This window comes from Physeter macrocephalus, chromosome 7 (assembly GCF_002837175.3).
Source record: "Physeter macrocephalus isolate SW-GA chromosome 7, ASM283717v5, whole genome shotgun sequence".
In the NCBI taxonomy this organism is placed as follows: domain Eukaryota; kingdom Metazoa; phylum Chordata; class Mammalia; order Artiodactyla; family Physeteridae; genus Physeter; species Physeter macrocephalus.
Window position 1 is genome coordinate 64,232,924 of NC_041220.1, and position 24,906 is coordinate 64,257,829.

Here is a 24,906-nt window from a genome sequence, read left to right on the forward strand (position 1 = left end):
AGCCATGGCCGCTAAGCCTGCGCGTCCGGAGCCTGCGCTCCGCAACGGGAGAGGCCACAACAGTGAGAGGCCCGTGTACCGCAAAAAAAAAAAAAAAAAAAAAAAAAAAAATGAGAAACAAGCATTTACTGTGTTCAAGATACAATGCTAAGTCACGGAAGACACCAAGAATAAAACTATTCACAGAAAATCATATAATAACACTATAAGCTCAAGACAATGAAAAAGGAAGCCTATTAAATATACTCTAGAAATACTTAAAAATCAATGTCAACATAATTCAGCATTCTCGCCTATCACACTTTATAAAAGATATATTCTTTATAATTCATAAAATATTTACAAAATGATGATCCACCTGACAAGATTTTTTTAAATGATATTTGTAGGGCTTAATCTTAATATTTTGGTTTTTTAAATAAAGTTTCATAGAAGAAAGCAATTTTCCATCTACTATTATCTCCATTTACTTTATTTCATAGATAAAACCAAGAAAATCAGGAAAAAGAAACTGAGACAGATATTTTGGGAAGATAACAAATATTGTACAAATGTGACAAAATAATAAAAAGGAAAACTTTCCAATGTCTGTGAACACTTAAACACCAGCACAAGTTTTTGGAAAATCTTAACCAGTATTTCCTATGGAACATAAGAATTCAGAAACTGTATTTCTCAAACTTGCTTAAACGGTTCATACAAATATATGTTGATCTTTTTATGATGACAGGGCCTAAATTACAAATGTAGAACCTGTGACAAAGACTAGGGAAATGGCAACAGGACAAATTCAAGGTTAGAACCAGTTAAGGATAAACACTAGTTAGACAAATGAGAAGGTCAACTAATGAGAAGGTCTGTAATCAAGGAGTTAGGCTGGTCACAATATTCAAACATCAAGTAGAAGAGCAGAATCTAGACAATCTGTAGCAGGAATAAGAAATCAAAATAAAGTGGGCAGCAGGTATCAAAATTCAGAGAAAGAGGCTAAATGATAAAAGGTCTGAGACTAAAGAAGGAATTCAGAGAGCAGAAAACACCAACAAGCAGTTTAACACTGGCTCAACATTGCTCCTCATCTCAACAGTCCCTTGGAATTTGGAGGTTGGGAGAAGAGTTGCAGCACTTAAGAAGTGTAAAGACAGAGATGTGCAGATGTAACTGACCACCTTTTCCTATGGGACCACATGATTTCAGTGCCAATTTCAAAATTAAATTGTGGCAAAAACACAGTACATATAAATACAAGAAGAAAGTATGAAGTAGATTTTAAATGACTTAATTTGTTACTATGCAAAGGAATTTGAAACAGCTTAGTCTTTGGATAACCAAGATATATATTATCTTAATCTCATTTTTCATTTTCATAGACAATATAAAATAGAACTAGTCTCAAAGAAAGAACTTCTGTGACTGCATGAAAACCAGCTGGCATCTGTGACAGAATATAGAAAAGAAGGCTAAAACCTTCAAAAAGAAAAATATTCAAATTTGACAAATACTTCATATACTTGTTTCTACTTGCTAAGATAGGAATATTCAAATAGTTATAATTTATAAAGTCCTTTCCTAATTATTTAGAACTGTAACATATGACATTTGATGAAATTTATAACCCATTTAAGTTTTTAATTATCCTCACCAAAATCAAAAGTGTTACGGAATGTTATTCCTCAAGCAAAACCACTTTCTACTTATGTCTAGCTTCTTTCACTCACTATTTCACTCAGGAATCCTCAAAATCCTTTTTCATAAATTTTGAATGACTAATCTAGGGCTTATAATTGTAAAGCAGTATTTAAATTTTTTTCCACAAAATTTTTCCCATGTCTTAAATCTGCTACATTGTAGTTGAAGGAAAAAGAAACCTAGAGAGAGTGACAAAAGTGATTAGAGAAGTTGGGACTATGTGATAAATTAAGAAATTTGATAAAATGGTAAAAGAAAACATTTTAATCAAATAGACTTAAATCTAAATCTTAGTTTTATGCCATTACTGACTGTAAACTTGGGCAATATACTAAACCAGCAGTTATTCAGTTATGGTCCACAGGATCCACGGGGATCTCAAGACTCTTTCAGAGGGCCTCTGAAGTTAAAACTATATTTATAATACAGTACTAAAATGTTATTTGCCTGTTTCACTGTGTTGACACTTGTACTGATGATACAAAAGTAATGGTGGGTAAAACTGCTGGTCCCTTTACACGAATCATGGCCATATCACGAATCATCATATTCTTCTGTCATGCACTCATAATTAAATGAAAGAAAAAAAAAAGTGGGTTTCCATTATGAAGCAGTAAAAAGTTACTAATTTTTAAATTTTCAACCTTGAGTATATTACTTTTTAATATTCTGTGTAACAAAATGGGAAACATTTCTGCTGCATACCAAGGTACTGTAGTTGTCTCAAGAAAACACTTATATAAATGTAAGCTAAACCAATAGTAGTTTCTTTCATGAACACCAATATCATTTCAAGGAAAACAACTCATTTTCTTTGTCATCAGTGATAAAATCAAGCTTTCAAGTATACATTAGAATTCTGGAAAACATATCTGTCACCAAATGTGACAGCTTCCCACTTTTTTACTTTTCTAAGGAGAACAGTGGTGATATTAGCAAATGTTATTATTGCAGAATAAAATGCAGCAATATTTGGAAGTCAGTAAATCAGTATTTTCCAATTGCCAATGTATGGTGCTACAAAATCATGCACCAAAAGATCTATTCAAAACGCACAAAAAACCAGTGGGTTTTAATTGAACAAAGTTCAGAAAATTCATTGATAATGTTTCAGATTACACACTGCAACTGACCTCCAGGAAACCCCCATTTGAGTAGTTTTAGGAGTGGTATCAAAGAAGAATATCCACGGGCTTCCCTGGTGGCGCAGTGGTTGCGCGTCCGCCTGCCGATGCAGGGGAACCGGGTTCGCGCCCCGGTCTGGGAGGATCCCACGTGCCGCGGAGCGGCTGGGCCCGTGAGCCATGGCCGCTGAGCCTGCGCGTCCGGAGCCTGTGCCCCGCAACGGGAGAGGCCACGACAGAGGGAGGCCCGCATACCACAAAAAAAAAAAAAAAAAAAAAAAAAAGAAGAATATCCACAATTATCAAAAGGGTTATTAAAATATTCTTCCCCTTTTTTTACACTCATATAAACGTAAGGCCTTTTTTTCTTAGACTTCCTCCAAAATAATGTATTGCAACAGACTGAATATAAAAGCAGATATATGAGTCCAGTTATCTTCTATTAAGCCAGACTTAAAAGCTATTTGTAAAAATGTAAAATAAGGCCATTCTTCTCAGTTGTTTTTCTTTTGGATAACAGTTATTTTTTCATAAAATTATGTTAACATGTAATGACACAATCCCTCTGTATAATAACTTAAATTTTCAACAAATTGTAACTAATGTGGTCAATTTCTATTGCCACCATAAAATTATGTGGGCATCCTATGTACAACATATACCTATCTATCGACATATAGCCATTAGTTAGAAGCGTGATTCCATCCAAGACCAATATTAATGGCCAATATTAATCTAACCACTCATTAAACCAAAAGTTATCTCACATACATTTACAAACACCTCCAGAAAGACCTTTGACTTGGCAAATCTGGAAGCTATATATTAAAACCGAACCAATGATTAAGCAGGACTTTCATACTCAGCAAATTTGTAGTGATCAAGTCATTTCAGGTCAGACTGAGTTCTTCAGTCAAGGGTCAGAACAGGGCCCCTAATAATTCAGAACCAGGAAAGTGCCAATGTTGCTACATGTATATGCAGGTAATACATGATGTAGACTTTTCCTAATGCATGCTTCACAGCATCCTCCACATTAACCACTGGACTACGTTGGATTAATGTGGGACCAGCGGCATTTGGAGGACCCTGCCTTTACTCTCATGTGAGAGTAATAACAGATTAATTCACATACTTCTAGTTATATTATCTTTTTGCAAGCTGTTTGAAGCCTTTATACTCCACTAAAATATCAGTCTTCTTTAGAGGGATTATTAACTAACATAAGTGTATCTCTTAGTCATCTTCTACTACTCCTATATGCATTCTCCCAAAGTTGGTGTGTGAAAGCAATGTTGCAACTTCTGCCCCTCTGTTCAAGATAGACTTGACTTTCAAATAAGACTATTCATAAAGCATAATATAGCAGGGACATGAATGTGTGTATGCAGAGTATATGTAAGCATATATGTGAGTGTGTTGCATGAAAATACACATATCTACATAAGAGTACTCATAAAGCATAATGTAGCATGAACATGGATGTGTGTATAGAGTATATGTAAGCATATATGTGAGTGCGTTGCATGAACACACACATATGCATACACATTATGTATAACAACATACTGACTGAATTGGTAATAGAAAAATCTTTACAGATAAAAAGATGAAAATGGGATCTAGGGGACTTTCTAGACAGCCTGACATTCACAAATATGCATAACAATTAGATAAGCACAAAAAAGATAATGTAAAGGTGCCTAAAGAAAAATATTTGCGTACTAAAAAATTCAGAATGCTAAAAACATGGGTTTCAAACTATTCAGATGAACAAATGAAGTAAAATACTAGTACTCGAATACAAATCTATACACATCCTGAATCCAAGAATGTTAAAATACCAATGACAAACATTCTATCTTCCGAATTTTTACTTTTATGAAGCAAAGTTAGCTGGACTAATAAGCTCACTGAATTTCAAGTGCTTAGCATGTTAAAGATGCTCAATACTGGAGCAAACTTACAAGATTCAATCTGCCCCAAATGTCTAATCTTTCCAAAGCCTCTTAATGAACGGAAAATGTTACTTACATTAATTCAAATAATGTACATATTTAGCTAAACTTTTCTGTCTCCAGATCAAATTATATTATGTCCTAAGAGTAACTCCAACTCTTCCTAGTGAAAAATGTCACCAGTATTATACTAACTATATAGATACAGAACTTTAGAAATCCATGGAAGACTTACTGATAAAATATATAAATGATGTGCATTACATAAGCCTATCTATTTTATAGACTAAAGAGAAATATAGGAAGTAACTGTCAAAAGTCTACTTCACAGAGAGTTTATATCATTACTAAAAATAATTTTTATGATAAATAGCAAATGGACTTCCCCTGTTTAGACGAAAATACACTATTTACCACTAGTCCATAATGGTGACAAATCAAAAGGAAACAATAGTGTCCCTGTGACTCTTTCAAGCTTATTTTATTAAAAACCCTCTGATGTCAAGATAAATACAGAGAAAGAAATGGTTCCATAATAAACCTACTTAATATGTTTAAATCTGACCCTTAATTTAGTTACACCCTAAAGAATTCAGCCAAATCCTCAACCACTGAATCTCTAAGGAAGAACAACAGAGGTTTAAGGCTTTTAGATTATGTATCACAACCTGTCAAATCAAGTATAGATGAAGCTAGAAACTGGCTCTAGCTGACAAAGGAACAAGATTGGGCATGAGAGTTATTATACTTAACATTGTAAATATTTTTATTTTCAAAAACTTGCTACTTTTTTAAAGCAAAAATATATCAAACGCTATAACCTGAAGAAAGTATTTTGAATTTGATTAAAATTAAAAGATTTGTGGGGCTTCCCTGGTGGCGCAGTGGTTGAGAATCTGCCTGCTAATGCAGGGGACACGGGTTCGAGCCCTGGTCTGGGAGGATCCCACATGCCACGGAGCAACTAGGCCCGTGAGCCACAACTACTGAGCCTGCGCGTTTGGAGCCTGTGCTCCGCAACAAGAGAGGCCGCGACAGTGAGAGGCCCGCGCACCGCAGTGAAGAGTGGCCCCCGCTTGCCACAACTAGAGATAGCCCTTGAAACGAAGCCCAGAAACGAAGGCCCAACACAGCAAAAATAAATAAATTAAGTAATAAACTCCTACCCCCAACATCTTCTTTAAAAAAAAAAAAAAAATTGTGAAAATTTCTCATTTCTAAAGCAATTCTTATAGAAAAACTACTAAACATGGTTCAAATAGAAACAATGAAACAAGAATATATAGTAATCAACTTTCTGAAAAGACCTCTCACATGTTTTCTGTTTTCATATTTAAAAAGCTTATGTATAAACTTCAGGTTTATATATACAGCACTTGGTCACACAAATTTGGAATATACCCTTCCAAAAAAAAGTTTGGAGGACTTTTTCTTCTTACTGATCTTTCTGAGTACTAAGATCCATTATTATATATCACTTAGAGGAAGAACATCAAAATTCTAAAATTATAATCATGTCTCAGCAAAAATAACATAAGCAATACAAAAAAAGAGATATTTACGTAGGCTCCCAGCCCTTTTCCATCATCTGTATTTGGCTATTTTCCTGAGTATTAGTTAAGGTGGGCAAAAGGAACAGAAACACTTTGACTACTTTGGTTTGGAGAAGAAAATTACTGACTGGATTATTTGCATAATTAAAATAACCAAGTTATTCTATTAAATCCACTACCTTGGAGAGCTAAGAAGCAATGATATAAGTTGAAATCAAGCTTTTCCAGTTTTACTATAAGTTTTAGAAACTTACAGTATTTTACTCAAGATTTTGATGATCATCTAAAAATTTAGGTTAAATACACAGGGGTATATATAATAAACAATCACAATTTAAAAGGTAAACCATAGCATTATGAGAATTAATCTGCACTAATTCACTGATGATATTGATTTTGTTTTCTTTTTATTAAGACTTAAATAAAAGCACTTTTTAAAAATGTATGATTCAAAAGACCAAGTTACATTCAAAGAAGAAAAAAAATAGCATGAATTCAATGTTTAATGTAAATAATCAGAAATCTATATAACATTCCAGATGCTCAATAAACAGTCATAAAGATGAAAATTATGGTGACAAACTTCACATATTAGAAGTTTGTTTGGCTCAATATTAGATACAATAAAACTGTCACTGTGACATATAGATGAACTTCATTATTCATTATTAGATATTTACACAAGGAGCTAACCCGTGAAAAAAAATTTTCTAGAAAGCTCACTGTATAAAATATATCTATTCACTAGCAATATGAGGTACTTTAGAAAATGGTATATTTAGCTTCAGAGTTAGCAAGTCTATTCTTTTTAAACTTTTATTTTTAGCATTAGGTCATTATGAGCACTTTTAATTTTGGAAAAGAATATTTTATTACTAGTTGGAAATTTTTCACTTCTAGTCTGCCGGTAATTGACAAATACTCAGTTAAATAAAATAATATAAAATAAAGAGAAAACTCACTTAGTATGGTTTAATGCGACAGGTGTATAGGAACCAAATTAAGAGAAACTGAAAATTAGGACAATCAAAATTACAGAGGTAAAATAACCTCTGTATACTTAAGGCATAAAACTATGCCCAAGTGGGTTTTCCCCAGAAAATAAATAAGACTTCTAAAATCTGTCATATGCTGAAATTTTAAATGACCAAAGAAAATGTCATATAAATTTACTGAAATCTATAAGGTACATTTCTTTTAAAATCCAAAGCAAAATTTTTAAAAAGCAAATAAAAATGTCCCACTAGAACTTTATAATTAGACTTGTTTAATCTGAACCACTAATAGTCATGTGACCACTGCTAATTATTGAAGTTCCTTGATGAAAGTATATATCACTATTTATAAGATTCACCATACCACTTCTAAGGAAACTCACTAATTCTATCAAAATATAAAAAAGAAAAAGAAAGGAAAAGAATGGAAATTAACCAGAGAATTCAACTCAGACAATAGCTCTTAGGAGAGGGGTAAAGAGTATGTTGGCAGGTGTCTGCAAGGAGCTAGATGATACAATGGAATCAGTTTTCATTCTGCAGAACCACCATGAGACTTGCTGCAATGTCAGCTCCAAGCATTCACTGAGGGACTCCAGAAAATGCTCATTGATCATGCAGCACTTTATAATGCGCATAGGCTTTTTTCTCCTGTTAACCCCGCCTAGCTTCCCTTTGCAGCTTATTCTCCCAAGCCTTCTCCCCCTAACAAATTCTCTTCCTGAAGATAGTAAAATATTTAATGAATTATCTTAACAGTCTAAGTATTAGGAATACTACTCACCATCATTACACCATCATGAAAATTAGCCAGTTTTTTTTAATGGGGGGGAACCCTACAACCCCCCAAATAAGAAAATGGGATATAAATATCTATATATCTATAAATACAAATATTTGATGGTATATTACATCCAAGGCCAAAACCAATTATAGTTTCACTTTGACATGTATTTTCTTGAACTGATTTATACGCAAATAGGTTCTATAACACTGACACAAACAGGAAAAAAAAGAAAATATAATTTAAAATTCTCACGACTCAAAATACAGATTTTTGTGAGCTCTCAAGTATTAAATTTTACAGTCTTTTAATTTTTAATTTAATAATTTATTTTAAAATAAAGTCACATGAAAAACCTAGAAGCAGAATGTACCAGCCAAATTAAGCAATTAGATTAATATATATGCTTAATTTTACCCTAGAAACTAAAATAACCAGCTGTTTTTAATAGTTAACTGCAAGTGGAGTTTTAGGCTTAGATATGTAAATGAATTCTAAGACATATGATACTAAACCTACTCAAAGCTGCTTTGCAGACCCCACCTTCTAATGAGTTAATCTAAAGGTCACCACCAGCACAAGGCTTTTTATTAAGTCCGAGGCCCTTTCTTTCTCTTTTTTCCCCTATCAAACATATATCTACAATTTACAAAACATTAGGTTTAAACAAAATAAGGTTTTAGTAATCATGTGAACTAGACTGGCACATTCTCACACAGAATAAGGTCTGACCGTATCTTGCTTTTATGCTCTGCCTCTCTTTGCTCTCTCCTCTGATCTATTCATCTGTAAAATAATTCCGGCAGATAAGATTTCTTTGTTCAGATTTCAACTTTCATTTCATTTACAAACCTAGCCCTACCTCAAGAATGTCTTCTAGAACATATGCTTCCATTTCAGCCGCTGTCTCCACCATGTTTTATCAAACTGCCATGTTTCTTACTGCACTATGATTAGATCATTGCCAGCAGGAACACTCCTCTGTGTCAGCAAGGGAACAGGAAATGGAATGTTCTATTACATGCCTAAAGCAGCTTAGCTGTTCACTAGCCAGGCATCTACCAAAAGAGCAGGGGGTGACTCACTGTGTATTTTTTAAAGATACAGAAGCTCTATTCCAAAGCAAACTTCTGTCAAGTAATTTCAACAGGCAAAATAAAGTCTCTTATTTTACCATTTCAAGTTTTAAAACTCTAAAATTTCAAAAAAGAAATAATAACGTATTTTTTTAAAACCTATTTAAACACGTCTAGCTTCCTGGTTGAACAAAAGAGGTTGAAGTGGGTTACGTAGCAATTTATCCTTAGTAAAGCCTTGTAGTAAGATTAATGGCTGTATTAAATACGCAAAGAAGGAGGCAAGGTAATACCAAATTAGGAATTTGTTACATCAGGCATATGTATTATATAACACATATATTACAGGTGCTGACTTGAGGGTGCCAAAAGTAATAATTTAATGTAGTTTTTTAATGGTAAACTGGTTTTCTATAAACTAATCTGTTTGGAAATATCTAAGAGAAATTAGATTAACATTCAACAGATTTACAATCACTGAAGCAAGCCATAACACATCACAGTTATATGCATTTTCTAGGAATGTCTTTAACTTCATTTACTAACCAAAGAAATGGCCTCCCCCCACCTTATCATAAATACTACAAGAGACTAAAATATTTCAGATGAATGAAATTCAGAAACACTGTTTCTGGATCATTAAATAGCAAATAAAGTGCGTGAGTAACAGTAGAGCTAATTTTAGATTTATCACTGTAATTGAGCCTCAGTTTAGTAAAATTTTTTATGTTGTCAAATTTCTTCCTTATATAATATATAATATACAAAATGCAATGGGAGAGGAACAATGTTTTGTGCTCTGCAGTATTAACAAAATAACCCTGTACTTGTGAGAGTGCCATACAAACTGAACTTGAAGTGATCCCTCAATTAGGTTAACCAATCTAATTATAACTCTAAGGTGAACAGTTCTTCTAGTCTAAATTTTCCTAACCTAACTAGAGAAAGTGAATTTTTTAAAGGAAAGGAAAACGGCAGGAAAGACCATTCACATATGGTCAAATCTCAGTGATGCTATGAATGGCCTTTCCAGTAGTGTCTCCTCAAAGTTATACCAACCAAGTTGTAGTAGAAAGATTTTGTAATTCTCTTGGGCCTTAGTTTATTTATCTGTAAAAAGGGATAACATTCACTCAACAATGGATTTTCCATTGTATATCAGAAACTGTCCTGGGTACAGTCAACAAAACAGATAAAAGTTCTTCTAAACAGGTTTATAAGAAGATTAAATGAGATAAAGTATCTACTACTCAGTTTCTGATATTTAGGAGACATCCTCACTGTGTCAGGCAATATACAAGTCATTGTTTTTCAAATAAACATGTTCTTTAACCCTCACAATACCCTAGGTGATAATAATTCAAAATAATAACATTAATAATTACCTTGTGCTTACTATATGTGATACACCACTTTAAGTGCCTTGTATATATTAACTCATTAAATCTCACAATAATCCTAAAAGAAAGGTAGCTACTATTATCATCTCCATTCTGGAAACTGAGGTACACAGAAGTTAGGCAACTTCCCCAACTTACTCGAAACTAAGCTAATTAAGTTAAGAAGCTAAGATTTGGACCCAGGTACTTGACTCCAGAGTCTGTCGTCTGAACCATCTACTATACTTCCTCCAGATGATATGACCCTCATTTTACGGATGAGAAAATCAAGTCGCAGACAGTACATAGTTATATAGCAGAGTTGAGATTCAAACCCAGAATGGTCTGACTTCAAAGGATGTGTGAAATTAATGGAAAACAAATGATATTAAAAATGTTTTCCCTCAGACCATATACAATGCTTTCATTTATGTATGAGTGTGTCTGGTATTTGGAGCTTCTCAAACAAAATAATGTCCATTGTTAAGACACAGCTTATGAAGAACTAGAAAACTGATCTTACTATTTTCCTCCTTCCAGCTCAATCTGTTCCATACTTCACATAAACTGCTTCATCCTTAGATTAGGAGAAGTCATCAACGAAGTTTCTGTTTCTCAAACCTTCTTCCAACAGAAGTAATGGTAGATTTGAATTCAAGGAACTCATATGTTCATACATTCTTATTTCCCATAAGCCAAGAACAGGCTTTCCAACTTTGACAAGAAATCGGGCCCCCTAAGGTTCAAGTCAACCAAACAATTCACTGTCTCCTTCCCTCCTCTTCTAGGATTATACGGTGCTTCCCTTATGCTTTCTGACATATACTGTTAAGTTTTTACTAATAAAGATGTGATTATGGCTTTCTTACAGAATTACAGATATTTATATATCATTTATCATGTCTCTCCCTTACAGATCACAAGCTTGATGAAAGCAGGCAATGCTCTGTTTGCCAAGGTATACCCAGGGCCAGCACAGTCTCTGGCACAGAGCAAGGACTTAAGTATTTGTTGATTAAGTAACAAATGCATGAATAAAGGAATCATATCCAGTTTTGTATCCTAATCCCTTTTAAATTATTGCTACTACTAGGAATTATTTCTGATGACAAGAACATGTGTTCTGTGACTATTATCTTTAGGTCACTGAAATAAGACATTAGAAATGTTGAATATAAACAGAATCTATATTTGAGAATTTCTGTAATTCTTTTTTTAAAAAATATATTTATTTATTTATTTTTGGCTGCGTTGGGTCTTCGCTGTTGAGCATGGGCTTTCTCTAGTTGCGGTGATCGGGGGCTACTCTTCATTGTGGTGGGCGGACTTCTCATTGCGGTGGCTTCTCTTATGGAGGAGCACGGGCTCTAGGCACACGGGCTTCAGTAGTTGTGGCATGCAGACTCAGTAGTTGTGGCTCGCGGACTCTAGAGCACAGGCTCAGTAGTTGTGGCGCACAGGCTTTGTTGCTCCACGGCATGTGGGATCTTCCCAGACCAGGGATTGAACCTGTATCCCCTGCACTGGCAGGCGATTCTTAACCACTGCACCACCAGGGAAGTCCCTGTAATTCTGTTATACAGCAAAGTAATTATTTATTCTTAATTTTATTTTCTGGTTCTTTTGTTAATATGAGGACCTATGCCACAGCATAGGATACTTTGGGCAAAAGGGTGTGTGAAAGGAGATTCATATACATCTGCTGTAAGACCCTACATCCTAACAGTAAGCCACTTTCCTTCTAGTTCAACCTCAATTTGTAGGCAAAAAAACCTGTTTTCCCATTTGCCTAAAATGGATTTCAAAATCTTTAATTTTCACCTATGGCAAAAGCATTTAAGCATAAATGATAGTTAACCTACTAACAGTTATGCAAACAAACACAAACTAACAGATGTAAGTGACTTAAATCATAAAGGAAAATACTTACTACAATAAGATTCAAACGTCCAAAGTGAAGAGAAAAGCCTCCCATAAAAAGTGGGGGAAAAGGACAGAAGAAGCTTAATAAATACCAAGACTGCATAAAGGAATCTTCTGAAAGTTACAATTTTATTTAGGACCAGCAATAATGATTTCTTTGAACAAGGAGCAAGAAAACCAAACACACACACACACACACACACACACACACACACACACACACACACACACAGAAATATGATGACAAGCAAGCAACCCTATTTTGTATGGTTAAACATTTTGTTGATGTTTGTTCCTCCACATAAAACATCTTTTTTTCAATCAAATATTCCTTGTAAAGAAGTTCTGCTCCTATCAAATATTTTTTTTCTATTTAGGGAAGGGCGAGACTTTTCAAAATCCACATTTTCAAACAAAACAAGGACAAATAATTGGTTGCGGCATAAATATAATTATTTCACCCGCCTACATAAAAACAAACTACTAGAAAAACAAAATCTGAACCAACTTCACCTCTCAAAATGTGTGAAATGTAGTCATTACTTTATAACATCTCTATTTTTCTCTTTTCTACTTTGTAAGTTATATTTTAGCAGAAGTGTAAAATAGCCTGGACCAAGCATAAGTGACATACATACATTAAAGAGTTAAACAGAATTTAAATTAAAAGGCTAACAAAATCTGGTCAAATTTCTGATACCCTATATACATTGTTAAAATAACTCTATCCCCATGAATTTACCTTATATTTCTCCTAAACCAAATCATGCCACAGTATGACTGGGGGTTCTCGATATGTCTTTTTTTTTTAACCTTATTTATTTTATTTTTTTTAGTTTTGGCTGCGTTGGGTCTTCGTTGAGGTGCGTGGGCACGGGCTCTAGGCACGTGGGCTTCAGTTGTTTTGGCTCACAGGCTCTAGAGTGCAGACTCAGTAGTTGCGGTGCACGGGCTTAGTTGTTCCGTGGCATGTGGGATCTTCCCGGACCAGGGCTCGAACCCATGTCCCCTGCATTGGCAGGCGGATTCTTAACCACTGCGCCACCAGGGAAGCCCTCGATGTATGTCTAATGTAGCACAGTAATATTCTTTTCATTACCACCAGATTACTTTTTTTAAAAAAACTATGGTTTTTATCTGCAAAGTAATACATGTACATGGAAAACATTCCTATATAAAAGAGAGCATAGGGAAAAGTAAACCTATCTCTCACCAACTCTTAAAAGCACAACTAGTGTATTCTTCCAGAAATAATCTACATATATAAAGCATATCTTAGTGAAGACTTTTGTTTATACAAATGGAAGCATATTGTACATACTTTTCTTCATCTCCATTTTAAAAATGTAATACTCCATAATTGTTTCAGATTAGTATATGTATCTCTCTCTCTTTGATTGTGATAGTTGCTCAAATTTTCACTAAAAAACTGTACTATAATTTATTTAATCAGTTCCCTTTTGATGGGCATTTGTGTTGCTTCAACATTTCACAATACTGAAATGAACATGCCCAACAAAAGGGCACACATACTCTGCACATACCTGAATATAACTGTACTGTACATTTCTTGATGAGTACATGTATTTAAAACTTTATTTAAAACTTTATGTTACCAAATTGCCCTCTAAGGTTGAACTTACACTCTGACAGTGAATGAGACTGCCTGCTTCCCTACAAATAGTAAGTATTAATGATACAAAGTTTATTATGAGAAACCCAGATCAGAAATAAGTATGTTTTAAAACATGTATATAGATTTATCCTTACTCTCTCATCATTTCCACTTTTCAAGGAAATGCAAATGAAAATTACATCTCCTCTCATCTAACTTCTGTCCCCTTAACAAAAAAAATACATTCATTCCCTGACAGATTAAGAATTTATTTACCACAAAAAAAAAAACAAAAAAACAAAATAAGGAGCCACAGTGCAAATTCTATCTGTATGTATGTACTTGGAGAAGAGAGAAGAATGGTGAGTTAAATGACACTTTTAAAAAATCTACTTCTGTTAAATACAAATTCCATCCAGGTTTAATGGACTCTTTAACTAAGCTGTGAAGTTTCTGCCGGAATTTAGTATTATAAAGATCCAGAATTCTTTGGGTATGTTCTTACTAAAATAAATTAATAAAATACTGTTGGGTGTTCATTTGTTTGCCTTCCACATTTATTTCAAACTATTCATTTCTAAAGCATAAATTTCTAAAATAATCCTTCCATCATTATTGGGAAAAAAATCAAACGCAAACTAAGACGAAGAAGATAGGTTTTTATTAACACAAAGAGCACTAAACAGCTTCTATCACAGTTTCTTGACATGTATCCCAGGTCTAATTTTGATGATAATGTTTAAAAATAAGAATGATTAAAACTTCACCAGAACCTCCAAAATAAATGTTAATAGTTGGACAGGCTTCTAGATATGTGAGGAACACCTAAAAGGCTTAGGTAACAAAGGATTAAGTAAGGATATATAAAATTATAACCTAATATATAGAATCATGCAAAGGCCATCCATTAGTATATTCTAAATGTGAGGAAGGACATTTACTGCTTAAATAAAATTTTTCTCAAGGCTAATGCTATAAAAAGGCCCTAGTAAACTTTCTTTTGAAAGATCATTACTATTTTGATCATTCATTTATACAAATATTTACTGAGTGCTTACTAGGTGACAGGCTTTATACTACACAATGGATATAGAATGACAAATAGTTACTGCACCTTCAAGAGTCTATAATCTAGAAAAACTTGACCCTGATTTTCAACAAAGTCTAAAATCAAAATCTTCGATGATTTTTTCATCTTCTCTGATATATAGTCCCTTTCAATTTTTCTTTAATCTAACTAATAAAACTCAAAATTCCATTCAGAACAGTACAGAAAGTATTATTATATTTAAACAAATATTTCATCCAGATGTGTCCCATGTATAGAATTAAATACAACCACAGTCTTGTCCAAATGTAAGTAACAGACTAAGCAAAGAAAGAAAGAAAACAGTTTTCCCTCCTTTCACATCTCCAATTACAGTTGTGCCTGCTGGACACTTGCACTTGTTGTCTCTACCCATGCTAGGTCACACCATGAATTCATTCTTTTCCTAGTATTTCACAATAGGTTCTATGTATACAAAATTGACAAGATTTTTATTGTTTTTAGAGAACATTCACCTCCCAAATTTGTCTGTACAACATTTCAAATAAAAATAAACAAGTACATATATAATAGGAATAACTTACTTCAACATTTTTTGGTTTTGTTTCAAATAGGCTAAATCTACTTATAGTACAGTGCTCAATTTCTTCTGTTTCAAAGCAACAAGTATCTACCAACAAAAATAAATATACCACACACACACACACACACACACACACACACACACACACACACACACACACACACAGCCTACCTCCATACCCCAACCCCACAAGCACAGTTGTGGGGAGAGTAGAGAGCCTGGGGATAAAAATGTAAATTACAACAAGAGACAAGTCCAAAGCCAATTTTTTTGAGTAACCAATTTCTACCACCCTTCTGGAAGGACGACTGTCCTACTCTAGGGCAGCGGTCCCCAATCTTTTTGGAACCAGGGACCGGTTTCGTGGAAGACGATTTTTCCGAGGACCTGGCGGTGTGGGGGGGATGGTTCAGGCGGTAATGCGAGCCATGGGGAGTGAAGGGAAGTGGCAGATGAAGCTCCGCTCCATTGCCGCTGACCTCCTGCTGTGCAGCCTGGGTTCCTAACAGGCCAGGGACAGGTAGTGGTCCACGGCCCAGGGATTGGGGCAGGGGCTCTACGGGACACAAGAAACAGCTCCAGGTCACTTAAGAGAGTATCAAAGGCACGGAAAATAATTAGGATGCAAAAACTACCCAAGGAACCTTGCAATCTCAACTCCTTCTCTGGTTGCTTGATGGTCTGGAGTTGCTGGCAGCAAGCTCCAATCAGTCTGGTTTCTCATGATGCCAATTACCACTCTGCTGTTTCTAGCCTAGTCTATTCATAACAAATCTGGAATGGTTTGCCTGCAAGCAATTATTGCAAGTACTCTTTCAGACTCATAATTCCATCTCCTAAGAAATGTATTACATTAAATTGTCTATATCCTCAAAAAACTAGGCCAAAAATTGCAAAATGGGGTCCCTTTTCTACTAACCTGATCCTGACCAAAGATCCCAACACAAACCCCATATATATAATATATATATATATATATATATACGTGTGTGTGTGTATGAATATACATATATGTATATATATATATAAATAAATACTGATTTCATTCAATGTAACTGTGACTCTTGGTCATCATGAAGATATCTCACAATACAGCTATGTTAGAAGCAATGTTACCATTACTTTCAACTTTCCCCACAAAAACTTCAGATACTCAGTTTTACTAACAAATCTAACAAAAACTAACACCAGATAAGAAAACATAAGTTAATATATAACAACTTTTATGTGTGTAATATATAAACACTAGCATGTTTTATGAAACCAAATTTAACCCACATTCATATCTTTCAATAGCTCTTTCATCAATTTCTTAACAGAGTCAACTATATTTACTATTACTTGACAATTCCCATCCTCTTCAAGAACACATACGCCAATGTCTCTCAGTGAAGGCAGTTAATATTCTTTAAAGGGTAGCCACTGAAAAACCAATAGCTAACAAAATGTTTAAAAGCATAACTGAATTGCCAAATATAACTTTATACTTTAATATTCATTTTTGTACGCTCAGGTAAACCATCTCTCTCTAACACAAATTCCACAATTTCCAGTAAAATGCTTAGTTTTTAAAGTATTTCTTAAGTTATTTTAAGGGTATATATTTGCATAATTTGATTTCTTTTTAAGCACTCCAGCTTGCCTAGAAAACTATGTATAATTTAAGCAGAATCATTATAGATAGTGTACTTAGGTCTTAGGGTCTTGGCAGTTTACACTTTCAGTACTTAAAGGCATATAACAGCATAACATTTTATGATTTTTAAAATCAAATATGAAAAACATACAATTAGAAATGTACTTCCCAAAAGATGTTTCTGATGCAACACTCCTAAAATTAGGCTTTCAAAAAACATTTTACCTATATACAGTAGAAACAGGATGCCAACCTATCTTTAAGTTGAAGTGGCATCAAAATAAATTCTTTCATTCAACAAGTATTGTCCAGCTAGGGACATAAGATAAGCCCTATCTTTAGAAGGATAAAAAAGGCCATCTCTATTCCCATCTTTTCTTCCAGTTCTTCCAGAGATATACCCTGCCTCCAGTAGCTGTAGCTCTCCTTGATCACATGACTTTCTTCTTATGGAAAACCCAGGCTCCTAATCCCAGTCTTCAGTATGTCAGAGAAAATGTCACCTTATTTAAAGGCACTGGTGGGAAGAAGGACTCAGAATCTTCCCATACATCCAAATTTTTAACAAACTTTTTTTTTTAAAAGAATCATGGAAAGGACTCCGGAATTGACATACAAAATAAAGAGTGTAAGCCAGTCAAGAAATAATTATGCATCTTACATAAAAATATTCATATTTGTATTCTATGCAACTTTCCAATTTCCTGGAATTAATTTCCATATGTCCTCCATTTCTACCTCACAGAATTTCTAAAAACCATGTGGTCCTGGAATGGCACTTTATAAATAAAAGTATTATTATCTAAGTAGGTAAATGCAACACATCTGCAATCTTTATAATATTATAAATATGATGCATGAAAGTGCGATTTTTAAAAAATTCAAAGGCCACAAAGGCACAAGATGAAAAGTCTTTTTGTTTCTGGCCTGAAACAAAATGGCGATACACTGTTAACGCTGTTAACTGACTTCTAGTGCGGTTACAAGCTTAACTTTAACACCATTTTACTTCTGTTTCCGGATTTACCAATTTTTATGTGCTATCTATTGACTGTCCATTGAAGAAATGAGCACTAACCCTTCCTCTGTTGCCCTCCATCTCCCAATTTTATAGGTTATATTATTTTTATATTATAAAGGTATATAACTATACTCCTTAACTATTCCATAACTATAATCAAGTCTATTTTATATATTTTCTAGGTTGATTCTACAAACTAAAAATTAATTAACTGCATTTATAATGTGACTAAGTAAATACTAATCACTGAAGAGAATGTAATTTTATATCATTTAGACATTACTGGTTGAAATAGAATTGTCCATGTTTTCTAAGAGTGGCAGCACTTGAATTTTCTTCTAGCTTTCTTTGGTTCTTTTTGAAGGCCCAAGACTGCCACTGTAGCTACCAGTTTCCTCCCCCAGACACTGCCCTACCACCATACCCTCTATCTTGGATTATATTTTCCACTGTATTATAGTGTCTCAAATATTTTCATATAAAGTACATAGTTTTTCTAAATATAAAAATATACTTGTCCTCATATGATAAATAATGTGGTTAAGTATAAAATATTTAAGTTCAATATTTTCCCCCAAATGATGAAAATACTGCTTCACTATCTTCAAGCATTTAGCATGGCTGCTAAGAACTCAGTTATTTGATTTTCCATTTTTTATTCCCTGTCTCTGGCAGTAACTGAGGATTTTCTTTTTATCCTTAGAGTTCTGAAATTTTGCCAGATTTGTCTAGATATAGGTCTTTTTCCATTCATCCTGTGTGGTACTAGACGGGTTCCTTTAATCTGAAATTCATTATCTTTCTCTGGCTCATGAAATTTCTTCAATTATTTCTTTCAATATTTTTCTCCTTTCCACCTTCCTGTTCTTTACTTCTAGAACTCATATTTACTGATATGAAAACTTTGTGATGTATTTTCCATACTCTTTTTCTCTCAATTTTTCCAGATTTTTTTTCTTTTTTTTTTTTTTGCTTCACATATACAGAGTTCCTCCTCTTTGGCTCCAAATCAACAACTCAGTCTTGATTCATGCTAAATTGTTATTTAACCCATCCATTAAAATTTATCTTCATAATTTTCAAAATCTTTTCTGGTTCTCTGCCACTTTTTCAATGAAACTATGATTAATCATTGCAACAGGTTCTTGAATCTTAGTAAAATACATATTACACTTTTTTTTCTTTGAAGTTTTCTTCTGAATTTTATCTGAGGTCAGCTGTTCATTCTTTCATCTTAATCCTCTTCCATCTTTATTCTCCTCAATTGTCTGTCTGTTTATATTGGCATATAAAAGATTACTTTTGGCTCTCTCTGAGGTTGTTCGAATTTGTTTGCCCAAATGGTGTCTCCCTTAAATGGGAGGGGAGTACTATTTAAGCAGGTAACCCAGAAAGGTACTAGACAGGAAGTTAAACTTGCTGGGATCCGCCAAAACTGCTTTTCTCTGAAGAGGCATGCTTCAGTGCCTCTACTACTCTCTCAGGTTCCAACTCCTCAGATGTCCTACTGAATTGCTAATCTACTTTTTTATAAGAGAACAGTTCTTAGACTTCTGGCCTGAGGGCAGGCATGACTGCCACCAGGGCTGTTAAGACTGGAGAAAAGGCAGGAAGGAGGTCCAACTAACGCAGCACTTTGGAAAATAATTCTTTAAAAAATACTTGATTATTACCCAATTGCCCACTACTGTTCTCTGTACTTGCTGACTCCAAGCTTGGAGTCTTTCTGAGGTTCCCCTAGGAAAACCTGAGCTTACCTCTGGTAGCTTGAGTTCCAGTTTCCTTTGAGATTTTGCTGTCAATCCAATCCCATGAACTTCCTATCTTCTTCATAATTTCTTGTCCTCTGATGGTACCTGTAGTGGACTGTCAACTGTAATTTTACTGTTCAACATGCATTCTCCCCGGTCCCTTTTTCTAGTAATATAATCCCTCTTGTCCGTGGGGAAAGTATTACATGTGATTTGGGTGGAGGTGAGTCTTCCCAGCTACCACTGGGGTGCCCACATGACCCAGGTCTGGCTAGAATATCCCATCCCCCCTCTCCTCTGGCAGCCATCTTTGCCTGGCTGAAAATAAAACTAATACAGAAGAAAAGAGAGACTAAAATGTTGAAAGAAAACCAGTACTGATGATATTATTAAAATATGGACTTATCCATGCCTAAAGATGGATCTTCTCCCCTCCTTCCCCACACACATCCGAGCACATATAAAGCTACAGAGCTAATGAAGTCCTTTTACTCCTCTTTAAGGTAGTTTGACCAATGTAATAACATCTGTTCCTTGCTTTTCAAAACTGTGGTTTAGTTCAATCTTTAAACCATATAAGTGGGATGTTGGGAAGAAAGTTAAAGGAATGTACTCAACGCACCATATTTAAAAGAAAAGTTAAGACAAAAATTGTAAAATAAGCCAGAAGAAATAAAATTAAAGCTTTATAGTTTGGTGTTAAACACAGAATGAGGAAATAGCTATAAACTTTATTAAGTACATCCTATCATTCCCTAAGACATCCTTCATACCTCTAGGGGAAGAAAAGCATATATAGAAACCAATTATCTCTTAACTAGTTTTTTCTCTGAGTCAAGATTCCAATGGTTTCAAAAAGAACAAAGGAGGAAAGACTGGTAGTGATTTAAAATGTTCTAATCTATTATATATCCAAAGAAAACTCTCTGAAAGGTTATATAGTGTCAACTTCTGGAAGAAAAATTCTTTAGCTTTGATATGATTATTTGAGGAGAGGTATGGAAGGGGTTGTTTACTTTTTAATTTTAGAGGTAATAAAAAGCACAGAAGGTCATTGAACTCCTCAGTGGATGAAAGATGAAATCCACTACTCGTCATCTAAGGTAAATAATTCACGGTTCATAGACCTATGCCTCAAAAGTTCTATCCTCCTGAAACAATTTGCAAAATGCTGTATGTATATATTTAAGTACATCTGAGGGAGAAGGGGTCCACAGTTTTCATCAGAATCTAACTAAAATCCATGACCTAAAAAAGGTAAAGAAAACTGCTCCTGACTAGAAAAGAACAATGACAACTTCATTCAAGAATTACATTTAACAATTAAATACAAAAAAACTAAGTAATGAATACCTCCAATATATAAGACAGTGTACTAGATATAGAGATTATCTCCATTCTTTAGAAAAACTCTGTTAGAAAAAATTATTAGTCCCAACATGGATGAAGAAAATGAGGTTAAACAGTAATTTTCTCAAAGTCACAAAGTATTAAAGCAGGATGCAAAAGTTTCCCAACTTGATTTTACTTTTTCCATATAATGGTTTTTTTCCAGGAGAAATATTGGAAAACAAATACAAAGGCAATGGGTTATTTCATAATGGAATGTAATTTTATGCCAGGCACAGAAATTGCCAAGTATTCATATGCCTGGGGTTTAATGAAATTGGAATCTGACCCTTCAATTAAGATTTTCAGGGAAACGTCTGCTTCTAGTAGTAAGGTCAGAAGCCCTTAGTATTTGATTTAAGATTTATGAATCTTAACATTCAAGGCTGTCTAAGCCAATGAATGGCTCCCCTTGCTATTCTTCCGGGCACCACGGGAAACAAAACTAAGTTGCTCGTGCATGGAGACAAAAAGCTGCAATACGAAGCCCATGTTTTTTATGTCTTGGCATACAAGATAAGAGGATCTGGTGATAAGGCTAAAGTAGGCAAGAACTTCTACATATGAAAACACCTCCCACATACCTAAAGCACATTAACAACTTAAAATATATTCCAGAACACGGCTCTGGCTAAGAGAACTCAGTACCAGAGTTTGGGTTGGAGCCAGCAACCTGGGTCAATAGTGGAGAGGATCTTGGACTGAGAGGTGGTAATACTGGGTAGAGTAAGAAAAAAAAAAGGAAGAAAAGGTACAAATGAAAGAACAATCCACAAAGTAAGTCAGGGATATGTTTTCAAAGTTCTGAGACTTAAGGGGCTTCCCTGGTGGCACAGTGATTAAGAATCCGCCTGCCAATGCAGGGGACAAGGGTTCAAGCCCTAGTCAGGGAAGATCCCACATGCCGTGGAGCAACTAAGCCAGTGCGCCACAATTACTGAGCCTGTGCTCTAGGGCCTGCGAACCACAACTACTGAGCCCACGTGCCACAAATACTGAAGCCCACGCGCCTAGAGCCCATGCTCCACAACGAGAAGCCACCGCAATGAGAACCCCGTGCACCACAACGAAGAGTAGTCCCCACTCGCCACAACTAGAGAAAACCTGTGCGCAGCAACGAAGACCCAATGCAGCCAAAATAAAATAAATAATTTTTTGTGTGTGTGTGTGGTATGAGGGCCTCCCTCTGCTGCGGCCTCTCCCGTTGCGGAGCACAGGCTCCGGACGCGCAGGCCCAGCGGCCATGGCTCACGGGCCCAGGCGCTCCGCGGCATGTGGGATCTTCCCAGACCGGGGAGCGAACCCGGTTCCCCTGCATCGGCAGGCGGACGTGCAACCACTGCGCCACCAGGGAAGCCCAATAAATTTATTTTTTTAAAAAAAGTTATGAGACTTAAGAAAACAGCATGGTCAGATCTTTGCTTTGATACCTTGCCATTTTATCTAGAACCACTGAATCACCTGTTAAGCCTACAGCAGAGAAGTCACCATTCCCAGAAAAGGATATAAAAGAATAAGAAAAGGAATGTTGACTTTCCCATTACTCTTATCTGTCCCTCTTTATTAACAGTATGATTAAGTAGTAAAAAACTTTAAATTCTGGAGGAATTTAAGAATATATTCTATTTAAATACTAAAGATCTAATGAATCCAGAATATAATCCTAAAAGATCATCTAACCCACACAACTATTATTTGTGGAATCTTCATTACAGAATCCCACTTCCTATGCTAACACTGGCTCCACCTAAAATAAATTAACCCACATGCAAAATTACAGCCGAAGAGTTTTATTGGCAGTCTATGAATTCAATAAAATAGTCAAATTAAATGGAGTCAGGAAAGAAAATAAAAGAGTCAGATTTTTCTAACTTACAGATTTTAAATTGTATTTTTAAAAAATAACCAAACCGGTGCTTCCCTGGTGGCGCAGTGGTTGAGAGTCCGCCTGCCGATGCAGGGGACACAGGTTCGTGCCCCGGTCCGGGAGGATCCCACATGCCGCGGAGTGGCTGGGCTCGTGAGCCATGGCCGCTGAGCCTGCGCATCCTGAGCCTGTGCCCCGCAACGGAAGAGGCCACAGTGGTGAGAGGCCCGCACACCGCAAAAAAAAAAAAACAAAAAAAAACCAACCATATTACTAGTCTGTAACCCCATTTTTACAACACTCTCCATTCTTCCTCAAACTTCAGTTTTAAAAACTAATATTTATGGAGACTTATAGTTCACAAATGTTTTCACACACTTAGCTCATCTGACCCCCACCAAAAGAAGGTATTATGATGTCCCTTTTAGGTGAGGCTCTGAGAGATTTAGCTTGCATATCACACTTACTTGACAGCATGAATTGAGAGATGTAGTAGGGTCTAAGACAGCATTCTTCTCACTTCACATTTTAAGAACTTACTATAAAAGAGGTCATCTACAAGGTATCTATTTTGATGTTCCAGAAAAGGGGAAGAATAGTATACGATTCACTCACAATCTATGAAATACATCTCAAGATCAATCACATGAATTTTTCCCAAGATGGAGTTAGGGAAACAAGATGTAACAGAACAGAGTAACATTAACTACACTCCAATAAAGTTTTTTTTTTTGAAGGGGGTGGGGTGCAGTTTTATAATCTGGTGTTCTAACCAACTCTTAAATGTACCAGGACTATTACTGCTTACATATAATGACCCAGGGGTAGTTCATAAACTAGAAAAAGATGTCATTCACACAGATCTGTAAAGATGACCAAAATGCAACATGAAATAAGCTAGTGAGTTCTACAATTTATACAAAACATCTCTTGAGCAATTACTAGGGAGACCGTGAAAGAGTAGTAGGGAGGCAGTGAACTATAGGAGTTAAAAAAAGCAGACTTTGATGTGAGACTGCCTATGTTTATATCTTATTTCCATCATTTACTGTGACCTTGAGCAAGTTATTCTTTTCCTTTTTTTTCAACTACAAACTGTGGATAATATTATTATCTACCTCTTAGAGTTGTGAGGGTTAAATGAGATACTATATATAAAGCAATTAGAACTGTGCCTGGTATATAGTAAGCACTCATTAAAATACTAGTTATTAAAATATTAGTTATTGAGGTTATAATTACCCAATGTTCTAAGTGTTACGAATACTTTCAGGGAAGAGGTGATATTTTATCTGGCTCTTAATGGGTAAAGCAGCTAACAGAGTGACATTCACAGAGAATAGATATTAATGGGGCTTGAAAGCTGACATCTGACATAGCACATCCTAAAACATACTAAACCACTACAAAACCACTGCAATTTAAAAAATACAGTGCTCGGGGCTTCCCTGGTGGCGCAGTGGTTGCGCGTCCGCCTGCCGATGCAGGGGAACCGGGTTCGCGCCCCGGTCTGGG

General features: G+C 35.2%; 1 protein-coding gene across 10 annotated transcripts in view; it reads right to left on the reverse strand.

Moving 5' to 3' along the window:
• The window catches only part of ANKRD17 (ankyrin repeat domain 17), a 164,422-nt gene that overhangs the window by 123,106 nt on the left and 16,410 nt on the right, over nt 1-24,906 (reverse strand). The window contains exon 1 of one of the 10 annotated variants that reach the window (XM_007126242.4): nt 8,966-9,034. The exons of the other annotated variants lie outside the window; for them this stretch is intronic. Coding sequence (XP_007126304.1) covers nt 8,966-9,019 — 54 coding nt within the window. The 5' untranslated portion in view covers nt 9,020-9,034. Of the gene's footprint in view, nt 1-8,965; nt 9,035-24,906 lie in introns of those variants that run through there. 10 annotated transcript variants of the gene reach the window in all.